This window comes from Natrix helvetica (assembly GCF_964273705.1).
Source record: "Natrix helvetica genome assembly, chromosome: 10".
Lineage (NCBI taxonomy): Eukaryota > Metazoa > Chordata > Lepidosauria > Squamata > Natricidae > Natrix > Natrix helvetica.
This window is the reverse complement of record NC_138561.1, coordinates 20,413,130-20,433,741: the sequence shown is the minus strand read 5'-3', so window position 1 is coordinate 20,433,741 and position 20,612 is coordinate 20,413,130. Positions and strand designations below refer to the sequence as shown.

The 20,612-nt window shown below is 41.1% G+C and overlaps 1 protein-coding gene across 2 annotated transcripts in view; it reads right to left on the bottom strand.

Annotated features, from left to right (window-relative positions):
• CDH13 (cadherin 13) overlaps positions 1-20,612 on the bottom strand; it is a 405,453-nt gene that overhangs the window by 92,050 nt on the left and 292,791 nt on the right. For both annotated transcript variants that reach the window (XM_081963468.1, XM_081963469.1), the window contains one exon: positions 11,614-11,792. In XM_081963468.1, coding sequence (XP_081819594.1) covers positions 11,614-11,792 — 179 coding nt within the window. The remainder of the gene's footprint in view (positions 1-11,613; positions 11,793-20,612) is intronic.

Below are 20,612 nucleotides of genomic sequence, written 5' to 3'. Positions count from 1 at the left end.
GTATATAAGTCTAAGTGCTATTGCTATTGCTATTAGGAACTACATTAGAGCAAAAAGAAGAAGAAGAAACAGAGGATATAAGCCGGTAACAGAATGTGAGATAGAAAAGGGAATGGGAGGAAGATCTCCCCTTCCACCAAGATGTTTCCTACCTCCGTTGTAAATCCTTCCCATCACCACGTCATCTAATACTCAAGGGCTTGTTAGGGTTCAGCTGCAGTGCAAGCCCAACTGATTTTAGAGAATACATGACAACTGTTTGTCTTCCTGGCTTAAAGACTTCAAAAGAATACTTTTCAGTTCACAATATCTCATCATGCCACAGATCAAAGGGCTGATGTATTGTAAATGGATTTTGTTGTGATTTAAGAGGCATTTATTAAAAACGGGCTGACGCCTTCATTCTATAAATTAATCGGAAGACTCCTTGCTTGAAAAATGCTGAGATATCTTCTAAACACATTGTCTTAGAGATGACAGATAGGCTTCGCCTGTCTTCAGACGCTGGTTGTAGCAAAGCCGAAGGGAAAAGATTATGGATGTGAAATTGTTACCGCTTAAGCAAAGGCGTTAAGGGTAAAGTTTCCCCTCACATATATGTGCTAGTCATTCCCGACTGTAGGGGGCAGTGCTCATCTCCGTTTCAAAGCTGAAGAGCCAACGCTGTCCAAAGACGTCTCTGTCATCATATGGCTGGCATGCCTCAATGCCAAAGGCACACAGAATGCTTTTATCTTCCCCCCAAAGGTGGTTCCTATTTTTCTACTTGCATTTTTTAACGTGCTTTCGAACTGCTAGGTTGGCAGAGGCTGGGACAAATAACAGGAACTCACTTCGTTATGTGGTGCTAGGGATTCAAACCGCCAAACTGCTGACTTTTCTGATCGACAAGCTCAGCGTCTTAGCCACTGAGTCACCACGGGCAGAATAATTCCCCCTAAAAGGGAGGCAGAAACTCATCCCCCTACCTTTGTCAATGGACCATTAAGGCCTGAGCCAGAGAAACATGTTTTAGGCAGGAAACAGACTCACTCTTTTTAGCTCCCCCCACCTTTGTCAATGGGCCATTAAGGCCTGAGTCAGCCTATTCTACATAACCAAGATCTACCCCATCTCATTGCACATCATTGCACCACCCACCAAGTTTCAACAAAACTTAGAGAGCCACATCTGGGAAAACCTGAATCTGAAAGCTTCCCAGTTTTCCCCACCTAGTTGAAAGTTCAAGATCTTGCTCCCACACCCACAAGTCCATCACATGGTCCAATCTTCCACTGCCATGCTGGCAGTTCCACCCATCCAGTTCTGGTCAGGTGCAGAGGTTCAAAGACAAAGGATGACCTTGGCTTTCTAGAAAGAATGTTGTTATGGCTACATAGCATCCAGCTCCATACAATCCCCCTTCCCATTTTTCCACAATAGAAAATGCATAGTAGAATAATAGAAAGTGTGGCAGGACAAAGATCCAAAAGAAAAGATGGCTGCAGGCCTGACACTTAGTACACAACCCACAATGTTAGCTCTGACCTCTGACAGCAACCAATCAGTATATATTTCTTACAGAGTAACAGAAAACAGGTGGTGCCCCAGAGAGGGCATAAAACCAGGGACTCTCAGCATCTCTGCCCTTTTCTGCTCAGGAACTCAGGCCATGTGGTCCAGTCCACCATTAAACCATCTTTCCAAGGAGCCTCCATGTTCCCAGTGTCTTTTTCCCCACTTGGAACTGAACCCAAAAGGACATTTCTTCCCACCCTATGAATTATGGGAAGAAAACAAAATGTCTGCAGCTAAACTTCTTCTTAGAGACTCTTTAAAGTAAACAGATGTAGGCCGGGGGAAGTATTAGATGAAGGAACAAATTTGGAAACATGTTTCTGGTGCTTAATGCCTGGAGCGATTTGCAAAGCAATTTTCTACAGTAAAGCAGAAAAAAGTTTTGCACAAATCACAGCACAGGGGAAAAAAACTCCAAGTAATCTTTCTAAGGCTATATTTGCTTATTTTTCTTCTTTCTTTCTTGGCATGGCTATGTATTTGTTTTGCACTTATCTTCCCCCCCCCCAAAAGAAGATAAAAGAAACATTTTTTTGAAAACGGGGAGAAAAAAAGAAGAAAGAAACTAGACAAAAAAGCTTTATGGAGAGGTTTCTCATGACTGTATTAGTTTTAAAATGAGAATGTCTTTATCCAAACATCTGGACCGAGTGAGTGAAATGACTGGGATTGTTTAGCTATAAAACTTGATGAATTGCAGTCTTTTATTGAAAGGAACACATTGTTCATCTCTTAATTTTGCTCATATTGATCTGGTACTTTTTGACTGCAGATCAGTTTTATTATCTTTTTCAAGGTATCTCAGAAACGAAAGCATTGGTGCCACCTACCCAATCTACATAATTACAATTTTTTCCCCCTCGAGGGAAAATTTTATGGTGGAGACATAATCAACATAGAGGTGGCAGAGTTGTCATGAATTTGTAAAGGAGGAGAAGGAGGAAGAGGGAGGGAAGGAGGGAAGGAAGGAAGCAATAGCAATAGCCCTTAGACTTATATACCAATTCACAGTGTTTTTACAGCCCTCCCTAAACAGATCACAAAGTCAGCCTCTTGCCTTCAACCCAATTTGGGTCCTCATTTTACCCACCTCAGAAGGATGAAAGGCTGAGTCAATCTTGAATTGGTCACGATCGAACTCCTGACAGTGGGCAGAATCAACCTGCCATACTGCATTGTAATGTACCACCACACTGAAGGAAGGGAGGGAGGCAGGAAAGAAGGAAGGAAATAGCAATAGCACTTAGATTTACATACCACTTTACAGTGCTTTGCCGCCCTCTCTAAGTGGTTTATAGAGTCAGACACTTGCCCCCAAAAATCTGGGTCCTCACTTTACTAACCTTGGAAGGATGGAAGGCTGCGTCAACCTTGAGCCGGTCAGGATTGAACTCCTGGCAGTGGGCAGAATCAGCCTGCAAAACTGCATTATAACTACTGTGCCACAATGGAAGGAAGGAAGGAAGGAAGGGAGGGAGGGAGGGAGGGAGGGAGGGAGGGAGGGAGGGAGGGAGGGAGGAAGGAAGGAAGGAAGGAAGGAAGGAAGGACTAGGAAAAGCACTTAGACTTACTGGTGTATATACTGCTTCATAGTGCTTTACAGCCCTCTCTAAGCGTTTACAGAGTCAGTCTCTTGCCCTCAACAATCTGGGTCCTCATTTGCCCCACCTCGGGAGGATGGAAGGATGAGTCAATCTTGAATTGGTCAGAATCAAACTCTTGGCAGTGAGCAGAATCAATCTGCCATACTGCATTGTACTGTAGCACCATGCTGAAGGAAGGACGGAAGGGAGAAAGGGAGGGAGGGAGGGAGGAAGGAAGGAACTAAGTGGAACTAACTTTCCATCTCACATTTAGAAATAATATACTATTAAGAAAATCCACAAACCCAGTTTGATGGTAATCATGATGTTTGATGGTGTCCTTGTATTTGGTGCCAGCATCCCCAGAGCATCAAACCTTTGTTGTACACAAGCAGGATAATAAAAACACATCTTTCTCCACCCTTTTGCCTAATTTTTACATAAATTCCTGTGGCTGCCTGGGACCCAACACAATGTGCATTATTATTGCTTTCTCTCCCTGCCTTATTGACACATTTTCATCATTGTCCTTCACTGAATAGCTATATTCTCTGTTTTATTTCCCTCCTCATCACCAGATATATAACATTGTTCGTTTCCAAACAGCTCTCAGATGCTGGCTTCTGTCAATAGCTTCTACGCGATTCATATTTATAGGCAAAGCAGATCGGTCTCTTCCCCTCGCTTTCTCGATAAAGTGCTTTAATCTAGCCACAGCAAGAGAAAATAAATAAAATAAAGGGAGCGCTTTGCTAATAAAAGCAAATATAGACAAACTATTTTTTTCTATGCTTTTCTGTAATGGTAGGTGGGAATGACCTAGGAGATGGGAAAGGGAGTTGCAGACAGGAGCCATGGAAGGAGCAGGGGCTGGGAAGTATTTCAGAAAGGACCCTCCCCAATTTTTCAAAGAGTAAAATGAATGGGGTGGGGTGGATGGATGAGTGGAGTGGAGTGGAGTGGGGTGGAATGGAATGGAGTAGAGTAGAGTAGAGTAGAATAGAGAAGAAGAGATTTGAATGGAATAGAATAGAATAGAGTACAAAGTAGAGAATAATAATAATAATAATAATAATAATTAATAATAATAATAATAATAATAATAATAATAATAACAACAACAACAACAACAACAACAACAACAACAATAATAATAATAATAATAATAATAATAATAATAATAATAATAATAATCTTTTATTTCTAGACTGCACCCTTTCCTAAGCAGGACTCGGGGCGGTGTTAGAATAGAAAGTAGAGTAGAGTAGAGAAGTGTAGAATAGCGTAGAATAAAATTGGAATTGGAATTGGGATGGAATGGAATAGAATAGAATAGAATAGAAAGTAGAGAATAGAGAGTAGAGAATAGAAAGTAGAGTAGGATGGGATAGGATAGGATAGGATAGGATAGGAGTGGAGTGGTGGAGTGGAATGGAATAGAATAGAATAAAATAGAATAGATCCCTGGCAAATTTAGGATTTTATTATTCTTTCCCAAACATATCCTTTATAGCTCAGCTGTAAATTTCTAAATCCATTTTCAGTTTCTGTCTGGTTCGGAGCAAGAAAATTACATCACCTCCTTGGAGACGGTGAATATGAATCCTTATTCATTTTATACGAATCTCTCCTACGTGTACTCACAGCTAATCAATCCATTTTCATTTATTTTCTCATTTGTGCCTAGATAGGCAACTTGGTAAGAAAGATTACATGGTCCCTGCAAGTGAAGTTTTTCTCCACTCTGCAATTGTGTATTGATTTAATAAGAACATATTTTTCCATCCTTCAAACTCTTGAGTACCACCTCCGAAAAACACGGCAACGTAAATGTGACTACACAGAGGGGTGACGATGAACTCTTCCATGAATTGAATTAATCTGTTTCAGTGTTACTTTAGGTTCAGAATTTAAATCTTTACTCAGTTAAGACAAAATTCATTTTGTGTTCTGGATCTGGGCTATCAGATCCAGAACACAACCGGTTCTCCAAAGCACCTGAGGCCAGGACAAGAAGTAACAGGTGAAAGCTGTTTCAAGGAGCTGCAATCAAGGAGAAATTTCAGTGAGAACAACTAGTGGCTTGTCTCCAAGGGTTGTGGGAGCTCCATCACTGGAGGCTTTCAAGAAGAGACTGGACAGCCATTGTCCAGAAGGGTAGAAGGTCTCCTGTTTGAGCAGATGGTTGGATAGGACAGAGGTCACCAACATTTTGGACCTCAGGGACCTCTAAATTCATAATTTTAAATCCTGCAGACCACTAATATGATCTGCCTAATAACTATTTGGGTGGGCGTGGCTAGGTGGTCATGTGACTGGGTGGGTGTGGCCAATTCAATGTCACTCGTGTGGAGGGGGTGCCTTCTCCTTCTGATTTCCACCGACCATTGCTTCAAGTTAAAAAAATAATGGCTGCTCCTTCAATTAAAAAAAATGCAAATTTCATTCTACATTTAAATATGCATGGGAACACAGAGAGTTCAGAAACGGGAAGTAATTTTACCTATTTTTTCCTTCTTCTTTTTTGGCTCAGATGAGGAAAAGGCAAGGGGTAAACGAATCCCTCTGCTTTAAAGGTCACCTTTATTTATTTATCGCTTTTAAAATAGTAAGAGAAAAAAAGGAACAAACGCAAAGATAATTGCGACATATATATTCTTGAAGAAAATGCATAAATGTGCTTTAAAAACTGAAAAAAAGGGGGGGCTGAAAAAAGGGGAGAAAAAAGGGGGAAGTGTAATATATTGTTAGAAAAATGAACAGGTTCTCTTAAAGAATGGGAAATAAGAAGACTTGGAAAAGCATCTGAACATTACTTTTCATCCTTTAAGAGCAAAGAATGACTCTTGCCAACGAAGGTCACACACATAATTAGATAGTGGACTTTGCCACCATCAGATATCGTGATGGCCAACAATTAAATGGTTGAAATGGAGATGGGTCAATTCATGAAAGATTGAGGCATTTGTGATTGCAACTCTTGAATACTTTAAATTCTAGCTTTTGGCAGGTATGTGTCTCTCTTCTTGACACATACATGAGCTTTTCAAAGAGTTCTTGTTTGCAGGTGACCATGACATAATCAGAGCATTCCAAATTTTGCTAAATGACCTTCAAAAGTTGAGTGAACTAACCCCAGCTCTAGATGCAACAATGGTTCTTCAATCTGGACAACTATCGCTGGTAGGAATTGCATACTGCCTTCCCCGACAGTAGCAATAGCACTTAGACTTATATACCACTTTACATCCCTCTCTAAGCTGTTTACAGAGTCAAGATATTACCCCCAACAATCTGGGTCCTCATTTTACCCACCTCGGAAGGATGGAAGGCTGAGTCAACCTTGAGCCTGGTGGGATTTGAGCTGCCGAATTGCAGGCAGCCGGCAGGCAGCAGAAGTCACCTGCAGTACTGCACTCTAACCACTGCACCACCGTGGCTCCGTGTAATGGACAAAGATCTGAGGTTTAAACAGGGAGGAAGGGCAGAGACAGAAGTAATTTCTAATTAAAACACTTCCATGTCAAGATGAAGAAAATTAAATTTTAGCTCTAAGAGGGAAAGAAAATGAGCTACGTCATGTTTCATTTTCTTCTGGCCACAAGCTGTCACTTCAGCTTTCTTTGCGAGAGAAGTTATTTGAAGATGACATAATTAAAATATTGGAATGGCGGTTTTAAGCATACATGACAGTCGTTTATTAAATTGGTACACAACCGGTGTTGGGGGGGGGGTTCCTTCTTTTTTTTTAAAAAAAGTATTTAGCTGAACACCAGTTGTTCTTGATATTATTTATGTCTTCTTGTGCTTGCATGATGCTTCTCCTCATCTTTAACCGGCTGGTGATGCAACAAATTATTTTGACCTACAAGACTTTTCTTTTTTCTGAATGAAGTGTGAATCAATAAACGTGTCTGACAACGAAAGAATACTCCGAAAAGAATTTTAAAAGTTTTAAATTAAATGAAAGGGATAAGGCCAAATAGCTGTTTTGGTTTTAAAGGATTCTTGGTGAAGAAGTCACCGATAGAGGAGGTTATTAACAAAACTGAGGTTTATCACATAGTGGCTAACTAATCATAGATCCATAGTTTTGAAAATAAGTAAGTGAACAGCTACTATGTAGGACAGACGGACAGAGAAGATTAGAAGACAGCATCCATGAATGCCAATTAGCAGTCAGAAGGCATGAAAACTCCCTAAGTGTGCAACACATGGAGAGACTCAACCAGTTTCAACTGGGAAATTGTGAACAAAAAACCTCACAATTCCAAGACAATTATGGGAAGCCTGACTCAGATAAATCAGCCATCGACAATCATATGGAGGTAAGCAACATCTACATACCATTCTGAAGAGACAATCAAAAAGCTGAGATTCTCAGTCCTCCAGGTCATGGTTGTCCCAAAGGTGCTTTTTCAAGAGGCAACTGGACTTTCTGGTTTTTCTTTGAAGACATTTTGCTTCTCATCCTAAACCTTCTCTCCCTCACCTCTCTCTCTCTCTCACGTGCACACGCACAAACACACACACACACACACATTATTAGGTACCAATAAAGAGTCTATGGAGTTTCTCATTGTTTTGCTTCTCATCCAGAAGCTTCTTCAGCTCAGAGCTGAAGAATCTTCTTGGATGAGAAGCGAAACATCTTCAAAGAAAAACCAGAAAGTCCAGTTGCCTCTTGAAAAATCACTTTTGGGACTAAAAAGGAAACAAAAAGACCAGAACATATCCTTGCCAGCAATTGACACCCAACTAAATAGTTATTAACACCGAAATGGATACTAGATCAACGATCAAGAAGTAAACCACACCCTAATCAAGGCACTATCAATTCAACCAAACATCAACAAGTACTTTTGGTCCTTTTTTGTACACTTAATTGCTTTTATCATTTTTTTTTAAATTGAGAAAACTGGACTTTGTGTTGGAGCAAAAGAAACTCTGGCAGAAATGAGATTGCTGTGGGGTTCCTCCCCAATTTCCCAGCCACATTTTAATCCAAATTCCAATGCTATTTATTTGTACTTTTCCCCATAATGGCAAAAAAAAACCCCTACTCTTGTCAGCAAAAGCTGATAGATGTTCATGTTTTATAAATGATTCTCCAGCTGAGTCAACACATTTTGGAGAGCGAGTGAAATCCAAGTAAGAATTAAAGAAAGGTTTGATTGACATCCTGGAGATTCCTCCTACCCCCCCCCCCCCATTCTTTAGGGTATAATTCAACAATTTATCTACAGATAGCTCTTTTCAAGGCAATGGCATTTATGTCACCGACGTCTGTCAATATTTCGCTCGTGTTTTAATTGCACTAACTTAACATTTAAAAAGCATAATTAGGCACAATACATAACTGCCTTATTAGTCATACGATGGGTTATAAAATGGGACAGCTGGAAGGCTTTGTCCACTGACTGTGGCTGGCTAAACATGGGGAAAAAGCATCTTATCTCAGTTCCGAGCTGGTGGTGAGTCTGGAATCCCTGAAGTATCTCACTAAGGTTGCGTTCCTATTCCCATCTGGCCATAAAGCTCTCTGGATGACTTGGCAGTTGCTCAGGCCTCATATCTATATTTTTCATTTCATATGGATATTTTAACCAAAGTGCCCAAAGCTAAGAATATCATAATAGAAGAGAATATTTGCAGCTCAGGGTTGAACTGTGGCCTCTTTGGTGCTCTTTGAGCTTGGTGGTTTTCTTGAAGATGTGGCATGACCCAACCAGGTAATATCCTAAGTGCTAGGAGGGAGTGGAGTGTGCAGAGAGGAGGAGAAGGAGCAGGAAGAGAACTGTGGGGTACTTGTTGTTTTCTGAGCTCGGCTGTTTTCTTGCAGATGTTGCATGACCCAACTAGGCAACATTATCAGTGCTAGGAGGGAGTGGAGTATGCAAGGAGGAGGTGGAAGTAGAGGTGGAGGAGGAGGGAAGGAAGAGGAGGAGGAGGGGGGGGAAGAGGGGGAGGAGAAGGAGAACTGTGGGATCCTTGGTGCTCTCTGAGCTTGGTCGTTTTCTTGCAGGCATTGCATGACCCAACTAGGTAACATTATCAGTGCTAGGAGGGAGTGGGGTATGCAGGGAGGAGGAGGAGAACTGTGGGGTCCTTGGTGCTCTCTGAGCTTGCATGTTTTCTTGCAGGCATTGCATGGCCCAACTAGAAATAATCATCAGTTCACTCTTGGGTCATGCAGTGTCTACAAGAAAACAACCAAGCTCAGGGAGCACCAAGGACCTCATCGCTAAGAAGATACTTTCTAAAGTGCTTCTTCTTTTGTTAAATAAAGAAGCTGAATTCAAGACAGAGTTAGAAGTCAGTCATGTCTCTTTAGGAGTTTGTCTCAGACTTTGTCAGCTTTGATTCTGGGGGGACCTCCTCTATCCCCCCCCACCTTACCTTATTGGGTGAGTTTGTCTCTTCTTTAAGGGGACAAATCAATCACAGGTTGACATACTGTGGCCTTACTTTCCAGCAATATTCACCCTTTGCCTAGAAAAAAACCTTGGCCAGATTTCAATAAAAGAATTTGAGCCAAGACATTCAGACAAGTTTCCCATCTTTCCTACAATGCAACCCTAACCCTAACCCTATCCCCACATATTTTACATGCCCCAGACATATTAACCACCAGGGCGACCTATTATTTGTGCTTTTAAGTTTGCATTACTTTTTAAAAAAACCTTTTGCAATAAAATGACTACTTTAAAAAATTCAACCCTTATTTATGATGTAGCCAATTCCTTCCCCCCATTGTACATTCTCCAGTATTTTAAAGGAAAAAAAACATACATTACTTATACTCCCCACACTTCTTTGCACCCCAATGTGGCTGTTACACTTGTAAATGAAAATGGAAAGATAATCACCTAATGAAAGGTTTCAAAGAGGTTGGCTCACTTCTGTCTATGCAAATTGGGGATGTCAGCATGGAGATATATTTAAAGGGGGATTATTCCTTCTCTCTCTCCCTCCCTCCCTCCCTTTCTGTTGAATTAGCCAGCTACATGGCAGTAGTCTTCAGTTCTGCTTTGCAAGTTCAGAAGGAGATTTACAATGTCCCTATTCTTTGATGGCTCAGAATTTTAGTCTGAACCAAAGAAGAGTTTAGCTCCTTATCCCTTCTTACCTCACAAGCTCTAAACCTTCTTCTTTTCTTCTATGACAAAGCCTAATAAAATTCATTTCTTCTCTCTCCAACCCAGTTCTCATATCAAATTTCTCCTTATTTTTTCTGAGTATCTTCTTGACAATGATGGGCCATGAAGCAGACACTTCTGAGTTACAGTACTATGGCTATTTTTCCTCCTCTTCTCCAGCACTTCTCTCCTCCTCCCTCTCCTCCTCCTCATCTTCTCCTCCTCCTCCTCTTCTCTTATCCTCCTCCTCCTCTTCTCCAGCTCCTCCTCCTCTTCTCCTCCCTCTCCTCCTCCTGCTCTCCTCCTCCTCACCTCCTCCTCCTCTCCTCCTCCCTCTCCTCCTCCTCCTCCTCCTCCTCCTCCTCCTCCTCCTCCTCCTCCTCCTCCTCCTCCTCCTCCTCCTCCTCTTCTCTCCTCCTCCTCTCCTCCTCCTCCTCTCCTCCTCATTTTCTCTTCCTCTTCCCCTCCTCCCGCCCTCCCATCCTGCATGTAAACTATGTGCTCTAATGTCTATGAAGGGTCTCTGTACCCAGATCATGGCTGTGCTTCTATTTTAAAGGCTGGATCACCCAGCAATTAGTTAGAACTGAAGACACTTCTTGGATGAGATGCAAAAAAAAAAGTCTTAAAGAAAAAAACCAGAAAATCCAGTTGCCTTTAAAATAAGACATGCACATTCTAACATTATTTCACACTCTTTCTAGGCATGGGAAAATTGAAAGAAACACCTCTAGTCTAGAAATAGAAACACTGCTGATCTGCTACAAATCACTGGGAAACCAAATCCTGATATTATTCATCTATCTAAACACTTCTCTTTCGGGGTTTTTCCCCATCTATGTGTTCTAGATCATATTTTTCCAAACAAGCCATCCAAAGATCACACCAACAAATGGCCTACTGGAGGTAATAAAGAAGATATTAGATTGTGCAGAAACGAACAGGTTGACGTTGAGAATAAAGGACAAAGAGGAATCCGTGTACTGCAGGACATGGGAACGATTTTATGATTGGCTTGAAAAAAAGATACAAATAGAAAGAGAAAGGAACAAAGCATAAAACAAACAACTCAGATGACACATTATTTAAATCAGGGGGAGGGAAACTAAGAAAGTATGAAATGTAAATATACAGGCGGAAAAATGATATGAATTGACAAATGTTAAATAGTAATTTTAAGAATGAATTGGAAAAGAAAAATATATTTTTTTAAACTAAAACAAATGGCCTACTGAGTTTCAGGTAAGGGGCGAAGGTGAAAAATAGGGAGTAACCAATACGCCTTATTTGAGTCTGTTTTGGACAACAAGTCATGGAAATCACTCGTGACTTACTTCGCGGTCCAACAGAGCTGGCGACACCACTGTGACAATGTCTCCCTTCTCTGGGTCAATGTAGAACATGTTTGGAGATGGTTTGTCCGGAGTCTGCTTCAGGATGTTGTATCTTAGCACAGCGTTATCTGTAGAGGGATCATCCGCATCAAATGCCGTCACCCGCATTACGGTACTTCCTGGAGAAAGGAGAAGAAGCAGAACAATTTTTTTTTATTTCCAGCAACAAAGCATTAAAGCAAATTAAGCATCTATCCATTTTGCATCTAGCTTGTGGGGTCCTTGTAGGCTTCTTGTTTAGGAAATAAAGATTCTGATGGTTTAAGAGAAGAGAAAAATGAGATGAATTGAAACAATTCTCGGATATATCATTTCATTATCCTTTTCTCCCCCCACCTACCTAGATAGACATTATACATTAGAGTAGAGTTGTTCAGCCTTGGAAATTTTAAGACTTGTGGACTTCAGGTTCCAGAATTCCCCAGGCAGCATGAGGAATCTAGTGACTTTTTCCTCTTACAAAAGACTTCTGGAGTAAACTGGATGAGAGAGAGAGAGAGAGAGAGAGAGAGAGAGAGAGAGAGAGAGAGAGAGAGAGAGAGAGAGAGAGAGAGAGAGAGAGAGAGAGAGAGAATGAGTTGCTCGAAGTGGGGAATTCTGGAACCTGAAGTCCACAAGTCTTAAAATTTTCACAAGTTTCCACAGTCCATTGGTCCCATGATTTTGTCCAGGGGTGTATATACAGTGTGTGTGTGTGTGTGTGTGTGTGTGTGTGTGTGTGTGTATGTATGTATGTATATATATATATTCACATGCATTTTGAATACGTAGCGGAAAGAGAAAACATGAGAGTTCGCAAGGCGAATGCTATATGGAACAAAAACGATGGGATTTGTGACTGCATAATCACATAAAGGTGCACTTAAAAGAAACCCAAAGGGCCCCTTGTTTATTACAACACATCCAAGTCACTCTATCCTCTTCTAAATGGCCCAGTTTGCTTTTCAAACCAACCAACAGCTCATTCTTCAAACCTCATCAAGGGGGGAGATATTGATAGTTATTCCCTTGCAAGGGACGGATGGGGGCATTTAGCAGGACAGATTCTCCTGCATTTCCTGGTGGAGAACTTATCCTCCGCTAACCATACGACTGTAAATTCAATTAGAAGCCTTTAATGAATTTTCCATGCCCACCTCATTAAGCATATTCTTCTGCAGCCTAGTTATCTCCCCCGCTGTGAGCAAGTTGTAATTAGAAAAAGCAGGGGATTATTAACCCTGAAGTGCGAAGGCCACTCGTACTTTTCCAGATCTAGCAGGTCCAATTTACTGGGAGCAGCTTCCCTCTCTTGCATTTCAATCGGGACTTATCTCTCCTTCACCTGCAGTCCAACTTCTGAAATGAAGTTCTGGCGAGACAGCTGCCAGCCAGCTCAGCCTGAGTTTGCTGTTCAGATTCCTTTTTTCTTTTGCAAAAATCAAGAGAGGGGAAGGGGGATTGAGAAGTTTTTTCTTCTTCCCCTTTTCTTTTCGGTTCTGCATCTTGAGTGTTTTCCTAGTTTCATGGCAGCATTTTCCAGCCCACCCCATCCCTTGCATCGTTTCCCCGCTCAGCCTCTCTAGGCATGGATAAAACATTTATGTCAGTTTGTGGTAAGCAAAGACAAAATGGCACAAATGATTCTGTGTTTGCTGTTTTTTTTGTTTTCTGGCTAACATCCAGATGCACTACTGAGCTGGGATAAAATGCTGCCTAATAATGAAAGAGACACAGTGGAACTAAGGTTACTGCAAACCATGCCTGAACAGTTTAAAAACAAAAACCGGGAAGCAAAACCCCCATCTAGTTAATAGTCCATGGAGATTCTCAGTCGTCCAAGTCCTGGTTGTCCCAAAGATGCTTTTTCAGGAGGCAACTGGACTTTTTTTTTTTTTTAAGGCATTTTGCTTCTCATCCAAGAAGCTCCTTCCATTCCCCACCAGTCAGAGCTGAAGAAGCTTCTTGGGTGAGAAGCAAAACGTCTTCCAAGAAAAAACAAGAAAGTCCAGTTGCCTCCTGAAAAAGCATCTTTGGCACTATCTAGGTAATGTGATCTAAAACCTGTGCAGAAGTTTAGGTGCTTCCTTTCATTGACTTCCAACTGTGAGGGACAACCCAGCCAAAAATCAACCAACCAACCAACAGTTGACAGAAATGTTGAGGGCCCAGTCCCAATCATGAGCTACTTCTTTGTTTCACGAATGTATGATTGTTAAAATAAACATTGTTTTTCTTCCCAACTTATCAATATAGTTAATGCAATGCAGTTAAAAAACAAACAGCAGTAGATGCAAGCATTTTGTATTGACTTGTTGGTACCAAGCTTACAATAACACGGTTAAAAGCAACGGAGAACATAAGGCCTAGCGAGAGTGTTACTTAAACCTGTGACGTATGCGGAAAACCAGCCTATAACAAACCTATAACAAACCTTCTCCCCATGGAAAGTATAGACTGAGATATAGTATTATTTTGGGCAACTCATTCTCTCTCTAATCCAGTTGATTGCACAGGCCTTTTGTTAGAGGAGAATGTGACCAGGTAAAGACATGGCTGGTGGAGGAAAGATGGGAGTTGAAGTCCACAAGCCTTAAAGTTGCCACATTTGGAGTCCCCTGATCTAAATCGACCCAACTAAATAAATAACACCCATGGAAACAGGAAACCTATTCCTGATAGGCCACCATTGCGTTTTAATCTGACGATGGGGTGAAATGCAATAGGAACAGGAAGAAAACTAGACTCCCTCAACAATTATGGAAAGCACGCCTAATTCATTGTGATCAAAATAAATCAACTTTTTGGAGAAGTGGGATGGTGGAGGGGAAATGACTGGCTGTGACACTCATCACCACTAATTGCATGTTTGACTGTCAATTTGTAGTTTAAAGAAAAACAAACCCCGGGGAAGGCACAACAAATCAGAGAAGAAAGATCTATTCTTCTTTCCAATCAAGTGCATTTGAATTGCAGCTGCAAATATTAACTTATGGCTGTTGTTAAACTTGGAGGCTTCACCCAGTCATTAGTCTGTTTGGCGAGAATTAACGAGCTACAGACCAAGTTTTCTTACAGTCTTCAAAAATTCTGTTTTTCCCAATGCACACAGCTATTCAACGCAAGACTTTTCAAAGGTTCAATTGCCCTTTCTGAATTCTTTTATCTTAGAGCCTTGGGTCAAACCAGTGGAACCCTGAATGTATAGCTTTGCATATTCTTTTTCTAGTAGTTTTTCCCTCTAATAAATTCTAAACGATGCCAATAATAAATAGCAATAGCACTTAGACTTATATATCGCTCCATCTCTAACCAGTTTACAGAGTCAGCATATTGCCCCCAACAATCAGGATCCTCATTTTACCCCCTCGGAAGGCTGAGTCAACCTTGAACCTGGTGAGATTTGAACTGCCGAACTGCAGCTAGCAGTCAGCTGAAGTAGCCTGCAGTACTGCACTCTAACCACTGTGCCACCTTGGCTCTGGTAAGCTCATGGCATAATTGACAAATCAATTGGCGATGCAATGGAGAGCTAAGTTCTCATCTACAAATCCATCCAGTAGATGATCCAACATTCATCCTCAAATCCAAACAAGTTTTTACTTTCCATGAAATGAATGTTTCAGCTATGAAAAATTTGCAAAAAGAATAGGAGCATTCTTTTCTGATAGGGGTACTTCCTAAAAGGATCTTGGTAGCTAACATGGATTAACAAACATTCTTCTTGTGAACATTGAATGGAAAATAGGCAATTGACTTCATCCATGCACTATTAATCTGTACAACAGGAGCAGGCTGAGCTGGAAGGTGGGGTTAAGTGTGTCATCAGTTTGGAATCATTGCACAGCCAGAAGAGACCCAAGTCCAACTCTTATGAATTCTGTTGACTCTTATCTAAGTGCCAATTTAGCTTTGACCAGATTCTTGTGCATAGGTAGCAATAATAAAGCCTTCAATGCTTTGAACTCTGTGAGTGTTCCTGGTTCTTTGTGCCTGACATGATCAGATGGAAAGAATGCTTAGCATCAGGTCAAGTCAAACAACCATTTATTAGGGTTACGCTAAGGTCACTAGCTAAACAGAAAAAAAACCACCCCGAGCTTCTGAAAATAAGGGAAGTTCTTCCAGTACAATCAACAGTATTTGGTACTGGTATTTCTTTCAAATTTCTTTCTGTTCATATTATAAAACTGCTGCCAGGAATGTTTACACTCCTAAAATATTCCCTTTCGTCAAATAGGAAGCTGTCCCAAGCTGCAGTTCTTGTAACTCGCCGTATGGATCAACCACAAATAGAAGCTAAGGTTCTCAGGCCTAAACTTAGCTTCCCCTAACACTTCTATTTCCAGTACTACTGTATCTTTAGAATTATTATTATTTTCTTCCATAGATGCCACTATCGATGTAAAAGCAATCAAACATCCTAAATGTTGAGTATTTCTAGCACATGACACTCTCTGGACTCACTTCCTTGGTTTAAATGTAGAGTGTTCCACTGCAACTATGTGAAATGTTAAAAAATATTGCTAAAGCTACCGAGAAAGAGGTTTAAAAAATCTCAGGTATGACAGCAATCAGTCAGAAATGACTTATAAGACAACGCAATCGTACATGGGAATTACTTTCCCACTGAATGCTCACATAAAACATGAGCCCAGAGTGGAGATTTATGGCCAGGTCAGATTTTAGCAATTTCAATGTTTAACCTCACCCACTCTCTTTCTCTGCCCCGCCTCCTGTTCCTCACCCCAGGGAATTTTATACGTGTTCGGATTTAAGAAAGTATTTATGTGCTAAGGTTACATGGAATGAGTTATGTCCACCTTCATTTGTAGAAGCAGCATGTCAATGTAGCTTCTATTGAACATGAGCATTTGTTTAAGAGGCTGCTGCGGCCTGGGATGGAAGGTGAGATATGATGATGCCATTGTGGGAAACAGAACAAGGTTTGGGACAGACTGATCAGGATAAGATCAAACCAACCAAATTTAATAAGAAAGCAGGAAGCACCCAAAGAATGCTTATGTTTATATCTCCTGTTGCTTTTTGCCAGTGAAGTCAACAAATACTAATGATTAAATAATAATTATACTAATTATTATCAAATACTAAGAATCAAGATCACGGGAAGTGTTAATGCCACTTTATAATGCCTTGGTAAAGCCACACTTGGAATAGGGCATCCAGTTTTGGTTGCCACAATGTAAAAAAGATGTTGAGACTCTAGACAAAGTGCAGAGAAGAGCAACAAAGAGGATTAGGGGGCTGGAGGCTAAAACATATGAAGAACAGTTGCAGGAATTGGGTGTGTCTAGTCTGATGAAAAGAAGGACTAGGGGAGACATGATAGCAGTCTTCCAATATCTCAGGGGTTGCTACAAAGAAGAGGGAGTCAAACTAATCTCCAAAGCACCTGAGGGTAGAACAAGAAGCAATGGGTAGAAACTGATCAAGGAGAGAAGCAACTTAGAACTGAGGAGAAATTTCCTGACAATTAGAACAATTAATCAATGAAACAACTTGCCTCCAGAAGTTGTGAATGCTCCAACACTGGAAGTTTTTAAGAAGATGTTGGACAACCATTTGTCTGAAGTGGTATAGGATTTCCTGCCTAGGCAGGGGGTTGGACTAGAAGATACCTTCCAACTCTGTTATCCTATCCTATTCTAATGTTAATGTTAATGTAATGAATGACAATTGGCAGGAGACAGTTATCAGGATTGCATTATTATTATAGTGGTTTGCACAGTAGGCAGATGTTCAGACTGGATTTGGCATTTTTATCTACCTAGGTAGTCCTTCCTAAGCACCTGGAATAAACAGATGAGAAGGTCTGATGGTGTTAGAGGTTTCATTGTAGGATTTAAGCTGTTCCAAGTCCAACTGCCTTTTGCAATTGACCGATGGGTGATTTTGTCAATGCTCATGGTGTTCAAGGGACACACCAGATGTTTTAGAATTGCACTCAGAGTGTCTCCATAGTGTCTGATTAATGATAGCCTAGTCTTCAAAAGCAGTTGCCACAGTAGCACCAACACAGCCTTCACGCTGTTTCTACACTAACAGGAAATCAATAAGCTTTTTGAAAAATTTCAGAATTCTTTGAAAGTTTGATTAAATTATTGATGAGAAGAAGCAAGAAGCGGTTTATTGATAAACTTCCCCAGTGAAAGTTTCTGAGCCAATGTAGCAATCATGGAATAAAACTCCTGGATAGATAACCAATATGATCTACTTCTATTCCTAGACTTGAAGGACCCACAATCCTATTTAAAGGTAAAGGTTCCACTTGCACATATGTGTCAGTCATTCCTGACTCTAGGGGGTGGTGCTCATCTCCATTTCAAAGCTGAAGAGCCAGCACTGTCCAAAGACGTCTCCGTGATCATGTGGCTGGCAGGCCTAAACACTGAAGGTGCACGGAATGCTGTTACCTTCCCACCAAAGATGGTTCTTATTTTTTCCACTTGAATTTTTACGTGCTTTCGAACTGCTAGGATGGCAGAAGCTGGGACAAGTAATGGGAGCTCACTCCGTTATGCGCTGCTGGGGATTCGAACTGCCGAACTGTCGACCTTCTGATCAACAAGCTCAGCGTCTTAGCCACCGAGCCACCATTTCACCCTACAATCCTATTTAAGATAAGGCATTTTCAGTGTGGATTTCAACTATAAACCTATATGGAGATTGTCCTTTTTGCTTGTGAGACCCTGCTGTATCCTTACAAGGCCAAATGGACAAAATCTACCTAAAACTAAATACTTTTTGTCTCTTTTTCCAGATTGCTACTTCACCTGGCAGCTTTCATTCCCAGCCTTTTTTATGGTTAACCTATTTTATCGCACAAATTGCCTTAACTTTCGGTTTATTCTTGGCCAACTCAACGTTTCCCCCCCACCCCCAAGCGAGCCAGGATTGTTTGCCATAATTCAAATTTGATTTCGGATTTTACAGGCTGTTTAAATGCAGGTGCAGGCTTTATAGTCTAGAACGGCTAAACACAGAGCTTAAGAAAAGAAATAAATCTCACAAAGACCTCCAATTTATCTTCCCTTTCTATCACAAACATCCCTCAAGCTGCTACTCTTCGGCTTTCTCTGATTTTCATCTTGCCTTTGCCGTCGAGGTGAAGGGAAGTGGGTGAAGTAAAATGGGAAGAAAAAGAAGGAAGAAGACACAGGTACAAAATGTTTGCCTGGCCATGAAGGCCGTGTGCCAGGAACAATGGAAGGGTTCAAACTCTTGGCGCTAAAAGCCATCATGTGGCTTGGCTTGGCTTCAGATCAGCCCTTGAACCATTCTCAGTGGCTAATAGCAATAGCATTTAGACTTATATTCTGCTTCACAGTGCTTTATTGCCCTCTCTAAGCGGTTTACAGAGTCAGCATATTGCCTCAACCATCTGAGTCTCATACATGAAGCATTTTACCAACCTCAGAAGGATGGAAGGCTTAGTCAACCTTGAACCATTCGGGATCGAGGGAATCAAAAAAGTGATGGGATTCAATTTTTTTTACTACCGGTTCTGTGGGCGTGGCTTGGTGGGCATGGCTTTGTGGGTGTGGCATGGGAAGGATACTGCAAAATCCCCATTTCCTCCCAATCACCTGGGACTCGGGAGGCAGAGAATAGATGGGGATGGGCCAGTCAGAGATGGCATTTGCCGGTTCTCCAAACTACTCAAACTTTCCACTACTGGTTCTCCAGAACTGGTCAGAACCTGCTGAATCCCACCTCTGAATCACACGATTTATAAGTAAATCACAGCCTTGTTTATACCAAAATTAAAACAAGCCAGGATATGTCTAATGGGTGAACCAAGGGTATCTTTCAGCCTCCCTTATCTAATTTAGAGAAAAAGGGGGGAGGAAGCTGTGTATTAAGAGGAAAACTAAATAAAAGTGGGAAATGAACTGTGTATGATGATCTGCTATTGACAATATGAATAAATATAAATCCTACATAGCATACATTCAGTAGTTAGATGCCTATCAGCTGGAAACCCAGCAACCCAGGTTTGTGACCTGAGCGTGACATGATGGGGTGAGCTCCCGTCCTCGCTCCAGCTCCTACCAACCTAGCAGTTCAAAAGCATGCAAATGTGAGTAGATAAATCGGTACCACTTTGATGGGGAGGTAACAGCATTCTGGCCACATGACCATGAAAATGTCTTTAGACAGCACTCAATGGCCTTGAATTGGAAATGAGCACCATCCCCGGCAACGACTAGCAGAATAAAATCCTTTTTATATAGCATATGATATACATTATATTAAAAGTCTAATAAAATGCACATAGGCAAACTTGCAGATACAATGATTTGCTTTTTAGCTACTCCACACACCGTTGTTTCAGTGGTGCTTCCTCAAATTAGCCCAAACCAACTGTTTCAGTTTATAGAATCTGGTATTCATTCAATATCCTCTAATACTCCAGCAACTGTAGCTAAGTTACCAATCGAACATACGTCTTTTCCTGCTTCATGCGCGAGACTCATTGTCTCTCTAACATTTAGCATTGCAAATCACATCCTTTTGCTAATTAGCTGGCCTTTTTAAGTACCCATTTCCTATCTACCCACCCCCAAAAGAAAAATCCATAATGCACTGGCTCATTTTAGCAAACCTCATTTAAGTTGTGAAGACCTTTGCAATTGTTTATTTGCTTAAGATAATGGTGTTTACCATCAAGCAGCACAGGTATTAATTCCCACGGCTAGGTACAAAGTGGGTCTCAAACAGAGAAACTCACTGTCACCTCGAGAACAAAGCCATCTTTGGAGTTTTCCTGGTAAGAATAATCCGGCGAGACCATAAATTTGACTTCAAATGTTGGATATTTTCTTCTTCTTCATCTTTTACTGCATGTCATGTTCTTTACAACTGGACGTTACAGGGCTGCCTTCGTGCCTGGCCTCATAAGTTCTTTTAAGAGAAATTAATCACCCTTTTTACACTGC